Source organism: Herpailurus yagouaroundi, unplaced genomic scaffold (assembly GCF_014898765.1).
Source record: "Herpailurus yagouaroundi ecotype Mexico unplaced genomic scaffold, PumYag 189, whole genome shotgun sequence".
Taxonomy (NCBI): Eukaryota; Metazoa; Chordata; class Mammalia; order Carnivora; family Felidae; genus Herpailurus; species Herpailurus yagouaroundi.
Window position 1 is genome coordinate 14,099,678 of NW_024412420.1, and position 16,970 is coordinate 14,116,647.

The 16,970-nt window shown below is 54.3% G+C and overlaps 2 protein-coding genes across 3 annotated transcripts; one reads left to right on the forward strand and one right to left on the reverse strand.

The window, feature by feature from the left end:
* Positions 1-407: 407 nt before the first annotated feature.
* MIEN1 (migration and invasion enhancer 1) lies at positions 408-1,802 on the reverse strand. Its single transcript, XM_040497404.1, has 4 exons — positions 1,662-1,802; positions 1,462-1,559; positions 943-1,019; positions 408-857 (listed from the first exon to the last, which is right to left on the reverse strand). The coding sequence occupies exons 1-4, from the start codon at positions 1,748-1,750 to the stop codon at positions 774-776; spliced, it is 348 nt and encodes a 115-aa protein (XP_040353338.1). The 5' UTR covers positions 1,751-1,802; the 3' UTR covers positions 408-773.
* Positions 1,803-6,676: 4,874 nt separating this feature from the next.
* GRB7 (growth factor receptor bound protein 7) lies at positions 6,677-15,115 on the forward strand. Of its 2 annotated transcripts, XM_040497402.1 has the most exons (15): positions 6,678-6,871; positions 10,880-11,036; positions 11,148-11,301; positions 11,485-11,641; positions 11,768-11,889; positions 11,981-12,058; positions 12,327-12,464; positions 12,806-12,916; positions 13,108-13,206; positions 13,461-13,541; positions 13,621-13,737; positions 13,923-13,977; positions 14,107-14,194; positions 14,300-14,393; positions 14,577-15,115. In XM_040497402.1, exons 2-15 carry the CDS (start codon positions 10,885-10,887, stop codon positions 14,721-14,723), a joined length of 1,593 nt encoding a protein of 530 aa, XP_040353336.1. In that variant the 5' UTR covers positions 6,678-6,871; positions 10,880-10,884; the 3' UTR covers positions 14,724-15,115. The 2 variants fall into 2 exon arrangements, with proteins under 2 accessions (XP_040353337.1, XP_040353336.1); XM_040497403.1 differs by lacking the exon at positions 14,107-14,194 and having other exon boundaries at positions 6,677-6,871.
* Positions 15,116-16,970: the final 1,855 nt, after the last annotated feature.

Sequence of the window (16,970 nt, forward strand, 5' to 3'; positions counted from 1 at the left end):
TGTGCCCACCCTAAGCTCACCTCCTTACACTCAAGTCATCTTTTCCTGGAGGGAGTGGCTAGAAATCTCGAGAAAGCTTGAATGAGGAGGCTCTTTTCCAGGTTCAAGAGCCCTTTGACAACCAGATCATTCTTGCTGAGAAAAAATGAATTCCTAAGGCCACCCACCAGAATGGGGTTATTCCCTATGGATAGGGGCAGTGGGGGGAGGGACAGAGGCAGGAGGAGGCAGTACCTACTGTGTGACTCATTTTCCTTGCCTCGGCTATGAGAGAGGAAATGAAATAGAAGTAGCTATCCAGAAAGCCCACCCACCCAGCATAGCCACTCTGGTGGTATAAAGGCTGGTCTGGCCTCTGCTACTATCCCCCACATCCGCTGAACAAAAACACACTAGTTGGGCACAGGTATTTGTAGTGCCACTTTATTGCCAATAGCTGACATTGCCCAGGGCTAGTGGAAAATAAGTTATAACTGTGGTGGCATTTGACCAGTATGGCTAAGCTGGAGGCGGGGAGCAGACTTTTCTTGGGCACTGATCCTAGAATGGGGGTAGAAGGTGGCTATGGAAAGGTCCACGGAGAGGGTCTCTCTCCCACCCCTAAGACCACAACAGCTTCTATTCCCTCCTGGTACCCAAAGGGACAAAGTGGAGGCCAGAGTCTCCTAGCTTACCAGGAGCTAAGTGAGGGCAGTGGGGAGCCCTCAGCAGGACCAAAGGGGAGACCAAGGCGTGGGTCTCAGAACAGAGCAGGAACCCGGAATCACGTGTAGTTACAGGATGACACAGGGAGGACGGCTGTTGGTGATCTTTTCTAGGGGTTCTCCGTTACTGGCTCTTCGGATGGCCTCAATGAGCTAGAGAGAGGGCAGACACGTGGAATGGGATGATGCACTGCAGGGGCAGGGTGAACAGAGGCCTCCCAACATTGTAAATACTCACATCTTTTTCGTAAGGAAAGCCCCCATTCTCCAGCTTGGAGAACACCAGCTGTCCATTGATTTCAATCTCAAAGGCCCCTGGTATAAAATAAATCAATGAATGAACTGTATGCCGAGAACAGACAAGTCTGGAGAGACTCTCCACACTTCTTAGACTTCACACAGGCTCCTTCATGTCCCCACCAGCCCCACTAGAGACTCTTGTTATTTAAGCCATTTCCTAGCCCTGACTCAAGCCAAAGGAACCTGAGGGAGGCATCACCTGTGTGTCCTTCCTTTGAACTGAGGCTTCATAACTCAATGAAAGAATCCCTCCCCTCCAACCCCACACTTCTGCAGTCTCCCCCGTTTTTCCCTACAGGCTTCATCTGTAACCCCCTCACCTTTGGGAGGGGACTCGAACTGGTTGGACATTTGCCAGACACTGTTGGACACTATATAAAACAGGCAATTCCAGAACTAGAAAGTGGTAGAGTTGAGATTTAGAACACTGACTCAGCAGGTGTTCTGTGGGCCTCACCTGTGCCTCCAAGGCGCGACTCGATTTCAATGCCAGGATACTGCTCCTTCACGGCACTCGCCAGCTCCAGGTAGGTCGCTTCAAATCCGCAGGGTTCACTAGGGACAAGACGATTGGGGTCCGCTTGGGTTTTCGGGGGAGGGGCCTCCCGTGGACCCACCCCGTCCGGCCCGGACACCCCACAGGCTGCAGACGCTCACCAGTACTCCACTACGATGCGGACCCCACTACCCGGTTCAATCTCCCCGGGAGGGGGCGCTTCACACGTCGGCCCCGGCTCCCCGCTCATTGCTCCCGACTCCGCTCCAGCCGCTGCTTCCGGGTGTGACGCGACGCCGCGGGCACGTGACGGGGCGGGGCCGCTGGGCGGGGCGGGCCGCGCGCTACGTCCGGGCGCCTCCTGCAGGTCGCAGTTACTGCTGCGTTTTGACCGTATCCTCGGTTTGAGGACTCTGGGCTGGGTGGACCCGTCCTGACCACCTTTTCAGAGCTCTAGGCTTGCCCCGCACCTCGTATCTGCTGGACGTCACCGTCTTATATAACCTACTGAAATATCTTAGACTGTAAAGCGCTTCCCAGGTTACAAAAGGAAGCGAAAGTGATGGGGCAAGCGAACTCAGGGCCTGGGGTTGGCGGTTGGTGTGGAATAGTTGCCATTTCTTGCAAACATGCTGATGACTTTTTAAACCACCTCATGGTTAAGCACTCCAGTACTTCTGATTCTTAAGCTCCAAACCTGTAAGCAAAAGCGGGGCAGTGACGGCCTCTCCCCTGCATTTGGGACCCTTAGGCTTCGGGGTTCCCACTCCTCAAGCTCCATGCTCCCATCACTCCTGTCCTGTTCCTGCACCTCCCCTATCTCATCCTGCTCTCACTACAGGGCCGGCATCATTCCCATTTTCCAACTCCAAATATGGAGGCTGTCTCGCTGCCTTTTTCCTCCCCGGAGTCCCACCGTAGTATCCTAACAGGTTACCTACATCAGCATCTCTTCAAACCATGCATTTTAAAAACAGATTCAGTGGTTTATAGAATTGTGCCACCACCACTACAATCCAGTTACAGAACCTTTCCATCAACCTAGAAAGGTCACTCCTGCGTGTATGCAGTCAGTCCAGCTCCTGGCTCCAGCCCTAGGCATCCATTGATCTGCTTTCTGTCTATAAACTTGCCTTTTCTGGACATTTAATATAAATGGAATGCTATAATATCCATTTTTTTGCTTCTGGCTTTTTTTCATTCCATATAAAGTTGTGTGTGTGTGTGTGTGTGTGTGTGTGTGTGTGTGTGTGTTTTAATGTTTATTTAGTTTTGAGAGGGGGTGGGGGGAGGCAGAAAGAAATGGAGACAGAAAGAATCCCAAGCAGGCTTGGGACAAGCCCCAAAACGGGGCTTGAACCCATGAACCCCAAGAGATCATGACCTGAGCCTAAACCAAGAATGGGTCACTGGACAGATTGAGCCACCCAGGCACCCCTGTTCAGTGTAAAGTTTTTGAGGTTCATCCGTGCTATATCATGTACAGTAGTTTTTTTCCTTTTTGTTGGTGTGCAGTATCCCATCCTATAGATATACCACCTTCTGTTTTATCTATTCAATACCGGTTGATGGCCATTTGAGTTTCCAGTTTCCAGTTTTTAGCTATTTTGAATAATGCTGCTATGAACGCCCAAGTGTCTTTGTAGGTACATGTGTTTCATTTCTTTAGTAGAATTGCTGGGTTGCATGGTATGTTTAACTTTTTGAGAAACTGCCAGACTGTTATTCCAAAGTGCCTGTACCATTTTACATTCCCATCAGCTATATGAGGATTTGTTTACCCATATCCCTGTCAACGCTTATTGTCTGTCTTTGATTATAGCCATCCTGGTGGGTGTGGGGTGGTATCTCATTGTGGTTTTAATTTGCATTTCTCTAATGACTAATGATGTTGAGCACCTTTTCATGTGTTTATTAGCCATCCTTCTATCTTATGTGGAAAAACATCTCTTCAAATCTTTTGCCCGTTTTTAATTGGATTGTTTGTTTCTTTATTATTGATTCATAAGAGTACTTTATATATTCTGGATACGAAGTCCCTAAGCAGATATATGATTTGCAAACATTTTCCCCCAGTCTTTAACAGGTGTTTTGTTTTTTAAATTTTCTTAATGGTGTCTTTTGAAGTGCAAAAAGAATTTTATTTTGATGACATATAATTTACTGATTTTTTCATTTGTTACTTGTGCTTTTGCTGTTGCATCTAAGATCTCTGCCTAACTCAAGGTCATGAAGATTTTTTTCCCCATGGTTTCTTCAGAGGTTTCATTTTAGCTCTCACGTTTAGGTCTAGGATCTATTTTGAGTTAATTTTTGTAGATTGTGTGAGGTAACGATCTAAATTCATCTTTTGGCATGTTGATTGTCCTAGAACCATTTACTGAAAAAACTAATCTTCCCCCCCCCCCCCGCCCCGAATTGTCTTTGCACCTTTGTCAAAAATCATTTGGCCAGAAATGTAAGGGTTTATATTTGGACTTTTGACTCTATTCCATTAACTTATAAAACTATTCTTTTTTTGTTGTCGTTTATTTTTTTTTTATTAAAAAAAACTCAGATATAACTTATACAGAGTAAAATTTGCCCTCTTGAGTGTACCTTTCTGCGAGTCCTAACATATAGTTGTACATCCACCACCATGACCAAGATACAGAACAGCTCCATTACCTCCTCACAAGTCCCTGTGCTCTTTGCAGTCAACCCCGATCCCTCTTCCCCAACCCCAGATCTGCTTTCTGTCCTTATGGTTCCACCCCCTCCAGAAAGCCTATACATGGAATCCTACAGCACTCAGCCTTCCGACTCTGGCTTCCTTCTCTACCCCATCTTTCAACATCCAGAGCGATCTTTCCAAAATATAAATCTGCCCACTTCTCTTCACCTCTGCTCAAGCCCAGAGAGACACTGCAGGGTCTGGCCTCTGCCCATAGTTCCTGCCTGTCTGGACAGACAGGATGGATGGCTCTTAAACCTGGTTTAACCACCTGAGGGCTTGTCAATACCACACATTCCTGGGTCTTGGCCCCAGAGACTGAGATTCAGTAGGTGGGGAGGGGCCCAGGGATCTGTTTTTTTATACAAGCCTAGGGAGATGTGGAGGCAGGTGGTCACAGGCTACACTTGGAGAAACACAGCTCAGTCTGAAACGCTTGCTTTTCTCCACACCTGCTCAAGCTTACCTGTGTGGCCTCCTCTCCTTCCTTCTTCTCAACCCCACTCTGCCTCTGTGTGCTGTGTCCCCTCCTGCCAAGGGCTTTGGCACTTGTTTCCCCATCATGAAAGGTGCCCCCCCCATTCCCACCCACCAATCTCAACCTTCTCCTGCTCCAGACCCAGCTTCCCCTCTGCTCAATTGTCACTTCCGTGGAGAAGGCTTCCCCAACTCCCTGGGTGAGTCATTTTCCCAGCGTATTTGTCACCTGTCATTTCTTATTTTTGTGGGATTTTTTTTTTTTTTTTTTTTTTTATTTAGTTTATTTTCAGAGAGTGAGCGGGCAGCTGAGGGGTAGAGAGAGAGGAAGAAAGAGAATCCTAAGAAGGCTCCTAGCTGTCAGCGCAGAGCCTGACACATGGCTCAACCTCATGAACTGTGAGATTGCGACCTGAGTCAAAATCAAGAGTTGGACACTTAACTGACTGAGCCACCCAGGTGCCCCTTATTTTTTGTGTGATTTTTTTCCTAATGTTTATTCATTTTTGAGAGAGAGAGAGAATGAGCAGGGGAGGGGAAGAGAGGGGGGCAGAGGATCCAAAGTGGGCTCTGCACTGACAGCAGTGTGCCCAATATGGGCTTGAACTCATGAAACATGGGATCATGACTGAGCCGAAGTCAGATGCTCCACCGACTGGAGCCACCCAGGCGCCCATGTGTGATTCTTTGGTTAACATCAGTCTCTCCAACTGGGCTGCATGAGGATAAGGGCAGGATCTGTTTTTGTTTCTCCCCACTTTTTCCCCAGTACCAAGCTTGCGGTTGGCATTTAGTAGGTACTTAACAAATATTTTTTTTAAATGTTTTTTTAAATTTATTTTTGAGACAGAGACAGAGCATGAACAGGGGAGGGGCAGGGAGAGAGGGAGATGCAGAATCTGAAGCAGGCTCCAGGCTCTGAGCTGTCAGCACAGAGCCTGATGTGGGGCTCGAACTCACAGACTGTGAGATCATGACCTGAGCTGATGCTTAACCCACTGAGCCACCCAGGCGCCCCGGTACTTAACAAATATTAACTGAACGAATGAAGGAATGATTGAGTGAATTGCCTACTGTGCTTTGCACAAACTGCTCCATGGCCCAGGTGACCTTGTCCCCTCCCCCACTTCTTTGCTTGGTCCACTTATACTGGTTTTTCCAAGGAAAACCCATTTGGAGAAAGTTGAGGCTAGAGCCACTCCTTGATGGTCCCCCAGGGCAGACCTCTTATCACTCTATGGACTGTTTGTTTACCCAACTGTCACCAACTCCTGGTTGGGAGGTGACCACTGCCTTTGATCCAGGCCTTCTCCCTGACCCCTGTGTGTGCCTAATGCTGAAAGAGTGAGCTAAAGTGATGGCTCAAAAGGGGGGGGGGGGGGAGGAGGGCGTGTCCCCTGGCACCTGGCCAGAGCTTCCCCCAGATCACTCCTCTCATCATGAGACCCTGCCTAACTCTTTCAATTTCAGAAGAAGCTGAGACCCTGGACTTTGCAAAGAAGGGAGACCATACTCTGGGTGCCTCTGAGGGCCAGGATGCAGGCTGGGTGGCCAGACTGTGGCTGGAGGTCAAGGGGCAGGCCTTATTGCTGGACACCCCTCTGGCTGGCTTCCCTCTTTCGCTGAGTGCTCTTTGCCACATCAAGTGGGACTCAGAGCCGCAGACAGGCCCCCTAGCTTGGCCAATGAGCAGACCCGATTTGGTGAGGAGCCTGGGGAAGGGTGCGCCGGTCGTTTCCCCCTACCTTCCAGCCCCCAGCCCCTCCCTCCCAGGTCACGAGGACTCCAGATCTTCGCTCTGGAGGCTGTTCAGTTCGACTGTCTTCCCCGCCTCTCCCCTGGCACCTGCTGGCTGGCTAAGAAGGGCAAAAACAATCCCAGCCATAGTAGAGTGTCAGAGTCCCCGCCCCTCCTCCTGTGGTTCCTCCTCCCATGCTTCCCACCCCCCCCCGGCCCCGCCCCCACCTGCCCAAGATAATTTTAGTTTCCTTCGTCCAGAAGCCTGGACACATAGGGCTGTCCCTCCCCCAACCCTCACTTCTACCTCCAAAGTCAGGACGCCCTCCTACCACCTGTAGGGGAGAGGGAGTGGATTTGAAATCAAGTCCAGGTATCTGGGGTCCCTAGACAGAACCGGACTTCGGACCCCGTGTCCTGCTACTCCTGCTGGGGCTTCTCTAGGTAAGGTTGCCAGGATGGGTCCCAGACGATAATCTGCTCCCACCCCCAGCCCCACCAGGGCCCCAGGCTGTGCGGGTCTCAGGGCCAGGAGCTGGCAGGCTGCCCTGATGGGCGGACGGACAGCCGCCTGGCTCCCCCCTTCCCTCTCCCCTTCAGTGATGTCAGGCCAAGGGCGGGGGCAGGAGGGGGACAGGTAGTTAAGGGCCAGGCGTCTCTCTCCCTAAACCGGTGGCCCCAGCCAAGTGTTCCAACGCCAGGGTGCAGGTAAGGACCAAAACGGGCCCTTCATCGTGAGGGTGGGGAGGAGCAGCAGGTCTGGGGCCAATTTGGAAAGATCCAGCCTCCTTCTGCGTTACTCTGGCGGCCTCACTTTCTCTTTTTTCTCCAGTCTCCCATATCCCGCCCCTTCCTCACCATCTGCTCTCAGTCTTTCCCTATTCTCATTTCCTGTCTTCCTTATTCCTTATTTCCCTCCCTGTACCCCGCCTCCCTCTGGCCCCCGGACAAAGCTGCTGATGGGGTTGAGAAAGGAAGATCTCTGATCCTCTCCTTCCAGAGACGCTGCTTTCCCGCTGAAGCCCCTCCCCACCTCCCCAGAAAGAGGGCTGGGAGGGGGGCCGAATACCGAGAGCTGCCTCGGATCATTCCTTGCTCAGCCTGAGGTTACCCGTTTGAGGTTTCCCCAAGGCTCTACTAAAGATTGACGTCTCCCCTGGGGAAGGGGTACCCTTCAATTTGGAGGGCAGTAGAGGAGAGGGTTCCCTGAAGTTGCTAGACCTCCTTCTCCTATTGTTTGCCTGCTCAGAACACAGGGTCCTACCCTCGGAAGGGAAGGTGGGGGCGGGGCAGGCCTGAGGGTCTTTCCCGGCTTCAGAAGGAAGGCTCGAAGGCTGGGGGGCTGGTGCCGGGGGTCAGCAGTGCAGTGGGGCCAAGGGAAAGTGTGTGTACATGTTTGGGGGGGGGGTAGTGTTTGCACAAAGACAGAATCTGGGTCTCCCTGGCACTACGGGGATGGAGAATGCACCTGTTTGCGTTGGAAAGTCTCCCAACTCCACCGCCCCTCTTGGTCGGCCTGCCCTGGACTCTGGTCTCCCTTGTCCCCCTGATCCTGCTGGGGGAGCCCTCCACGAAGGCAAGCAGCGTGTAATGATTAACTCCACAGACACTCCAGCATTCTTCCCAAATTAAACTTTAAGAGAGCTTACCCTCCCTTTTCGCATTGGTCATGTTTTTCGAGTGAGGGAGTGGGCGGGGCCTCAGGGTCCTGGACCCTCCCCCAACTCTGGGTCACCTAGGGGTTTCCCGCCTCCTCACCTGGGCCCTGTACCCCCAGAACTCCCCCGAAGGTTGAGCCTTCCTCCCCTTACAATAAATCCCGATGGGGGCGGGGAGGGGAGTGCTGGGCCAGACGGGGGCCTTCCCGCCACCTGCTGGTCCCCAGCCCAGGCCTCGGCCCTGCCGGCCCCTCCCCCTCCCCTGGTTAGCAGCGGAGGTGGCCTTGTTTTCTTGCCCTGCCACCCGCCCTTGGGGCCAGCCAGGTGGGGCGAGATTCAGGAAGTAAACAAGGAGGCAGGAGGCTGGGAAGGCGGGAAGGAGGGTGGGGCCGGAGCCGCGGGGCAGGAGAGGCCACAGGGGAAGCTTCGGCGTGGAGTTGCTGTGTTTCGGGGACTGCTAGATTATGGGGGTCTGTTTCTTCGACAGAAGCTTTCTGAGGGCCCCAGTTTGAGAGTTCAGGTTTCTTGGGAGGGGGCCTGCCAGGGCCCCACAGCTAGGACCCCCATTCTTCTCCCAGTTTCATCTATTTGGTCCTAACTGCCCCACTCTTCTCTTGTCTTGGAAGGGTCTGAAGGACAGGGTGAAGGATGGAAAGGCCAAACCCAAGTCTTCAGTCGGCCCTCCAGCCCTCTGAGGCCAGACTCTATCTAATCTGATTCTGATTTAGATCTTCTCCCCTTTCCCGGTCCAAACACTGCCCTGATTCCTCTTCCCAGGGGTGGAGGAGGACCCCAGTTTTGGTCTCTGATATCCTGTCTGGCTTCCCTGCACACCCCCCTCCCCCAGTCTCCCTCTCCCTGGAGTGAAGTCACCAGGGCTGGTTGCCAGAGGATAAACGGGATGGGAGTGGGGACACTGCGTTTTGTTGTTGATGTTCTGGTGTCTGTTGATGTTCACTGGTGGGTGTGTTTTACCCTTCCCTGCAGGACCCTGAGCCCCCTCCCTGTCTCTCCCTCCAGCCTTCCTTTTTCTGCCTGTCCGTGTCTGTCCTCTTGGGTGTCTTGACTTTCTACTTCTGCTCCCGTAGTACCCTTCCAGCCAGGACACCCTGAAGAGTGTGTCAGGAGGACCCTCATCCCCCAGGGTTGATGTAGAGGAGTCCTCTGAGCCACTGAGTCCTGGGTTCCAGGGGTGGGCAGCAGCATCAGAATGAAAGCCTGGTAGGCCCCAGCCAGGATAGAGAGCACTTCGTGGTTTCTTCTTTGTGGTGAGCGAGGGCATCAGTGGAGGTCAGCTCCACTCCAGATGGGCCTTTGAAATCCAGGCCGGGCCTTTTTTCTCTCCTTGGGGGAGGGGGCTCCTGGGCGGGGTGGTGGCTACCAGATTGGGGGCTGACTCCAGTCCCACCTGGACTGGAGGTGGGCCAAGGGTGGGGAGGAGAAAATGATGTCAGAGGCGCTGCAGGCCAGGCAGCTTCTTTCTCCCCCATCCTGTCCCTGCCCTGTGCCTCCCCCATTCCTCCTAGGCTGGTAGGTTAGGGGCGGGAGTGGAGGGAGGTGGGCAGAGGCAGGGTTGTTTGTGTTTCTCCTAAGCCAGGAAGTTGTGCAGATGAGTCAAGGTTGAATAGAGAGCCCCAGGCAGTGCTGTCCCGCCCCACCCTGACTCACCTGTCCCCCAGATCCCCTCACTTAAGAGTCCGGGACCTACCCCATCCTGGAGGGTCAATGCCAGGTGCCCCCAGCAGCCTAACAGCGCTGGCCTAGGTCTCAGGTGCTCCCAGGTTCTCACCCAGCCAAAGGGGTCTTTCTTCCTGTGGAGGAGGAGGAGCCCGTGCTGCCTCTGCCCCCGGTGGGCATTTTTGCCCCAGCTCTCCTGTCCTTACTTGTCTCAGGTACCTGTGCAGCACCTGTGGGTGATAAGACATGGGTAAGACCCTGGCCTTGCCTAGCCGTGCCAGGCGTCTTCAGACCAGTGGGTGGGTAAGACAGGTGCACGTAATTGGCACAGAGTCCCCAGCACAGTGCAGAGAGGGAGACCTTCAGTCTGAAGGTGGAAAATCCAGGAAGGCTGCTCAGAGGAGGGAGCTCTGGCATTGGGGCTTCAAGAAAGTTGGGCGGGAGGAAGAATCTGGGGAGGGCACACAAGGTTTGGGGGCTGCTGGGGCCAGGGCCCCCAGGTTAGTCCTGTCCTTCTCACTGCAGCTGAGCCTGCCTCCTGCCCTCCTGGTTCCTATCCTGGCCCACCTCCTTCTCCCCTTCTGTGCATCACTCAGCACTTGGGCAGGCGTTGCCACAACAGGCTCTGGCAACCAGGTCTGGCAACAAAGCACTGGAAAAACCTGGGGCAGAGCCCGGAGGAGCTGAGTGCCCTGTGCTCAGAGCATGCTCAGAGAGTGAAAGTCTGAGCCTCGAACGGTCTGTGGGTTATGGAGTCTGTTGCCCCATGGTGGCGGAGTGGGACCCTCTTAGCTCTTCCCCTCGGCAACCTGGGGCTAAAAGAAGAGCACTGGACTTGGAGTCCAAACACCAGGTTTTACTCCCTGACTCACCTGCGATGGGGGCAAGAATGCTTCCTTCTCAGGGACCTGAAGTCCCTTTTTGTAAATGGACTCACTCTACCCTTCCCCAGAGGCTCCAGAGAAACTCCAGTTAGAGGGAGAGCAATGAGGTGCTGGGCAAACTCTGAGGGGCCCCTTGGCAGCTGTGTGAAGTCAGGAGGTCTGGGTCCGCTTGGCCCCTCTTCCCAGGACAAGGGGTCAAGATCAGCCACTTCCAGCCCCCTCTTCTCCCTCAGATGTTATGGAGCTGGGTCTGTCTCCACCTCATCTCAGCAGCTCCCCAGAAGATCTGTACCTGACCCCTGGGACCCCTCCTGGGACTCCCCCGCCTCCCGATGCCCCTCTGCCTGGGGAGGTGAAGAGGTCCCAGCCGCTGCCCATTCCAACCAGCAGGTACGATGGAGTGATGGAGCTGAGGAGGGGCTGGTGGTGGGAGGCGGTCAGCGCCGGGGTGAGACAGAAGCTTGCAGTCAACTCTTCTCTGCCCCTTACCTTGGGCCACAGGAATCTTCTTCGAGAGGAGGAGCTGCGGACAAGCTCTCTACCCTCCATCCCCAACCCCTTCCCTGAGCTCTGCAGTCCTCCTTCACAGACCCCCATTCTTGGGGGGCCCTCCAGTGCAAGGGGGCTGCTCCCTCGAGATGCCAGCCGCCCCCATGTGAGTTGTCTTGGGAGAGAGAAGGCAGGGATATGGGGATGCTGTGGATATGAGGGTGGATATGGTGCCACTTCCGTGGAGGCTGGGGGATTTGATCAGGAATCCCTGCAGGTGTAGCAGCAGCAGAAGGGAAATAACCACCCTTTGCCCTTCCTCAAGTCATCTGCAATTCCCGGGGCACAGGTAGTAAAGGTGTACAGTGAAGATGGGGCTTGCCGGTCTGTGGAGGTGGCGGCAGGTGCCACGGCTCGCTACGTGTGTGAAATGCTGGTGCAGCGGGCTCACGCCCTGAGCGATGAAAACTGGGGGCTGGTGGAGTGCCACCCCCATCTGGCGCTGGGTGAGTTGGGGTGGAGGGGGCTGCCTGGGTAGGGAGGCAAATGCTTCACACGTTGGGCTGGGCAGGTGGCTCATCTGGGAGGCCTGGCAGGTCTCCGCTGAGCCCTGCTTTTTGCCCTTGACGCAGAGCGGGGCTTGGAGGACCACGAGTCAGTGGTGGAAGTGCAGGCTGCCTGGCCCATTGGTGGAGACAGCCGCTTTGTCTTCCGGAAGAACTTCGCCAAGTATGAACTGTTCAAGAGCTCCCCAGTGAGTGTGGGTGCAGGGGGTCTGGGCACTGGGATACCCTGATCCCCAACCTGGGCCCTCAATCCCTGGCTCCTTTCTCGTTTCCCCCCAGCACTCCCTGTTCCCGGAAAAGATGGTCTCCAGCTGTCTGGATGCACACACAGGCATATCCCATGAAGACCTCATCCAGGTAAAGGGATATTTCCAGTCATGATTCCTGTCGCTCTTTGACCCTTAAGCATTGTGCCTTCCCTGTGTGTGGTGGAGGGCTTAGCACGGTCCTAAACGACCGGACAAGTTACTTTTCCTGGCTGAGCGTCAGGTTTCTGCTTCTGGTAAATGGGACGGTAAATCCATGTGGAGCACCTTCTCTTACGAAGGCCTTTGTGTATGTGTGTGTGTATCTCCCTGTCTCCCTCTTGGCATCTCACGCTCTTCCTGCTCTCTTCTGGCCTCAGAACTTCCTGAATGCAGGCAGCTTCCCAGAGATCCAGGGCTTCCTGCAGCTTCGAGGGTCAGGACGGAAGCTTTGGAAACGCTTCTTCTGCTTCCTGCGCCGGTCTGGCCTCTATTACTCCACCAAGGGCACCTCCAAGGTGAGGTCTTGAAGGTTGACAGCCCCAGCCCCTAGGGTATCCCATTCCTGGTCCTTCTAGGAGTTGTCCCTTCCCTGTTGGAACTCCTGGACCTTTCTTCCCCCGGACCCTGAGACCCTCAGCTGCTCCTCTTTCCCTCCTAGCGTACCTACCCCAGGAAGTAGTGGTGGGAAAGGCAGGCGAAACTGAGTTCGAGCCCTGGCTCTGCTTCTGTTTGCTGTGTGACCTGAGGCACTTCTCTGCTCCTCTCTGGTCCTGACATCTCCCCAGCTGGCTTACTGGGACAATAATAGGGGGGCAGGGTCTGCCTGTTACAAGTCCTGTCTACCCGTGCTGCACAGGATCCAAGGCACCTGCAGTATGTAGCAGATGTGAACGAGTCCAACGTGTACGTGGTGACCCAGGGCCGCAAGCTCTATGGGATGCCCACGGACTTCGGCTTCTGTATCAAGGTAAAGACCCTGGCCTGGCCTGGGAGGCAACGGGAGCTGCTCAGGCCCTGGGATCTTACCTAGGGCTTTTGAGCTCCCATCTGGGACACCCAGACTCCTCCCCCTGCCCTCTGCCCTGTGTCCTGCCCTACGGAGACAGATATCTGGTCCTAATGGCGGATATGGGACCAGCTGGTTTCCTCTCTCTACAGCCAAATAAGCTTCGAAATGGCCACAAGGGGCTTCGGGTCTTCTGCAGCGAGGATGAGCAGAGCCGCACCTGCTGGTTAGCAGCTTTCCGCCTCTTCAAGGTGAGACCCTGGGAGTGGCCTGGGGGCATGAGTGAGGAATTATAACTCTGCCCCCAGGAATGAGGGGGCATCATAGCCTTGCTCTGTTAGTATGTTGGGCCCAAGGCTGGAGTCCTCACTCCGGCTTCAGAAAGCTCCTTATCCAGGGCAGAGATGCAGTCTTGCCCTTGGAGAGTTCTGGTGTGTGTGGGTTTCACAGCCCAGCTGCCAGCACCTGCTTGACCTCAGGTTCTCTTTCTCTCTCCAACCCGCAGTATGGGGTGCAGCTGTATAAGAATTATCAGCAGGCACAGTCTCGCCACCTGCGTCCGTCCTGTGTGGGTTCCCCACCTTTGGTGAGTGTACACAGGGGGGTTGGCCGGGGGTGGGTGCCCTGACCCCGTCTGACCCCTCTCCATCCTATCCCATCTACAGAGGAGTGTCTCTGATAACACCCTGGTGGCCATGGACTTCTCTGGCCATGCTGGGCGTGTCATCGAGAACCCCCGGGAAGCTCTGAGTGCAGCCCTGGAGGAGGCCCAGGCCTGGAGGGTGAGGGGCCTGTACCCATTTGCATGTTTATACTGGGCACCTTCTCTCCACGTGGGTTTCCATGGTGTGGGACGAAGAGTGGGGTAAGGCGGGCCGCCAGGTGCGGAAAGGGTCTCTATGTTCTCGAGGTGCCGGGTGATACCTCAGTCACGCCCTGATCCCCTGTGTCCCCCACTGCTCTGCAGAAGAACCATCGTCTCAGCCTGCCCACCCCAGGCTCAGGCACGAGCCTCAGTGCAGGTGGGTGAGCACCCGGCATCCCCAGGGGTGGGGGCTGCCGTGGCTTCTCTGAGCATTCCCGGTGGGGGGGAGGTTAGTGTGGGGACCTCCTCCCCAGAGTGACGGCCCATCTGCCTCCCCCAACTCCAGCCATCCACCGCACCCAACCCTGGTTCCATGGACGCATCTCCCGAGAGGAGAGCCAGCGGCTCATCGGGCAGCAGGGCCTGGTGGACGGGTAAGGGGCAGGGCTGAGCAGGCCAACAGACCCAGGGACAGGAGAGGCCCCGTGTCCAGGCGGCAGCTGTGTGTCCTCGGGTAATGTTGCCCTGTCTCCTGGCAGCCTGTTCCTTGTTCGAGAGAGTCAACGGAACCCACAAGGCTTTGTCCTCTCTCTGTGCCACCTGCAGAAGGTCAAACATTATCTCATCCTCCCGGTGAGTAATCCCTGTCTCCTCACCAGGCCCCCTCGAGAAGCTCCCCGGCCCGCGGTGTATCTGGGGCCTCCCGCTCTCTCCTTTGCCCTTGCACAAGCACTGGGGACCTCGGCCCTGACCAGGAGGGATCCCCTCGAGTCCCTCCCTGACCTTCCACCCCGCCCCCTGTGGCCGTCCCCCCAGAGCGAGGAGGAGGGCCGCCTCTACTTCAGCATGGATGACGGCCAGACTCGCTTCACGGACCTGCTGCAGCTTGTGCAGTTCCACCAGCTGAACCGTGGCATCCTGCCATGCTTGCTGCGCCACTGCTGTACCCGCGTGGCCCTCTGACGGCCACAGAAGCAGGCATGGGTCTCAGCCTGTTCCAGGCTGGCCACTGCCCCCGATGCTCACAGGGTGGACTTGGAGGGGGCAGAAGGTGGGGACAGGCTCATGAACAATTGGAGGGCTCCCCTACTCCAGAGGGTCTTCTCCTCGGCCCCTCTGCCTCCCTCAGGCAGAAAGTGCTCCTCACCCACTCCACCCCCGACCTGTCTCCTCAAGAGAAGGCACTTGGGGTGGCCCTCCCCTTCACGGAACTCCTGGGCACTGCCCTGGGCAGGGCATTTTGGGAGAAATGGGGTAGCCCAGGTGGTCTTATGCCCCACACTTTGTACAGACTGAGAGGCCAGTTGATCTGCTATGTTTTGTACTAGTGACAATAAAGATTATTTTTTGATACATCTATGAGTTCTGTCTGGTAAGACCTGGCTAGCTGGAGTAGAGAGGGGAGTGGGAGAAGAGGGCACCAGCCTTGGCAAATGTGTCCGATGGATCCAGGCCAGGTACCCTCCAGCCTGGATGTTTCTTTTCTTTCTTTCTTCCTCTCTCTCTCTCTTCCTTGCAGAGAGGGAGAGAGAGGGGGACCGAGGATCCGAAGAGGGCTCCATGTGGGGCTTGAACTCATGAACTGCAAGACTATGACCTGAGCTGAAGTCCGATGCTCAACTGACTGAGCCACCCGGGCACCCCCAGCCTGGATGTTTCTTGAGGGCAGGGTGGTCTTGGTCATCTGAGGATCTCCAGTGTCCAGCATGGAGCCTGGTCCATAGTGGGTGCCTAGTAACTTCTTGTTTAATAAATGAATGTATAAGGGAATGTCATCCAGGTGAGATCTCCTGACAGGACCTAAAGCTGTGGGGGTAACTCAAACAGGCCTGGGAGCTGGAGTGGACTCTCATAGCCTGTATCCTCTGCAAGTCCTGGGCCCACTGCTGGGATGAGTCCTGACAGTTAATGAGTCTACAACCCCTACTTGGACACGTGGCCCATCATCTCTCCCAAGTCCCCATGCCCCCCATAGTCAACCCCTCTCTCTCCTGCTCTCTGTCCTTACAGTTCTGTTCCTTCCAGAAAGTCATATAATGGGTACACTACAACACTCAGCCCTCTGAGTCTGGCTTCCCCCTCCAACCCATCCTCCAACATCCAGAGTGATCTTTCCAAAATACAAGTCCAGATGGATCCGGCAGGGTCTGGCCTCTCCCCACTGCCCATGCTGGTCTGTTTTTGTCTAAAGAGTTTTGTCTAAGAGGGGATTTTATAGTCTTAGCTCTTATGTGACAGGAAAGATTTAGAACTCTGTCAAACTGGCAACACCCAAATCTGCCGCTTGATTTTTAAACCACAAAGAGACCCTCTTTTCAGACACATGAACTCCGACTAGACATTATTTTTGCCAAAAAATAAAACCGCAGTCTCGGGGCGCCTGGGTGGCTCAGCCGGTTAAGCATCCGACTTCGGCTCAGGTCATGATCTTGCGGTCCCGTGAGTTCGAGCCTCGCGTCGGGCTCTGTGCTGACAGCTCAGAGCCTGGAGCCTGTTTCAGATTCTGTGTCTCCCTCTCTCTCTGCCCCTCCCCTGTTCACGCTCTGTCTCTCTCTGTCTCAAAAATAAATAAACGTTAACAAAAATTAAAAAAACAAAAAAACAAAAAACCGCAGTCTTATCCTTTGGATCCAGCTACTAATTTATCAGAAATATGGAGGACAGAGGGACGTGTGAAATTACACATGGGGATACAAATACCCAAATCAAGACTAGGAAACTACAGAATAGACAACCCGGTTTCTTCCACAATAGCAAAATTACAAGAAAAGATGGGGAATCTCTAGCTCTCAAGAAATGTAGACATATGTCAACTAGATGTTATGTGCTGACCTTATTTGATTCAAATCCAAACTAGCTAACTGTAAAAACATTTATGAGCAATTGGGGGAAATTTGAGCTCCGGTGAGATGTTTGATGATATTAGGGAATTATGGTTAACTTTTCAAGGGGTGATAACCGTATTGTGTGTGCGTGTGCGTGTGTATGTGTGTGCGTTTAAGTTGTCATCTTTGAGAGAGTCGTTCTGAAGTATTTACAGGTAAAATGATGTCTTAGCTTTGTTTTTATTTTTTTTTTCAACGTTTATTTATTTTTGGGACAGAGAGAGACAGAGCATGAATGGGGGAGGGGGCAGAGAGAGAGGGAGACACAGAATCGGAAACAGGCTCCAGGCTCTGAGCCATCAGCCCAGCGCCTGACGCGGGGCTC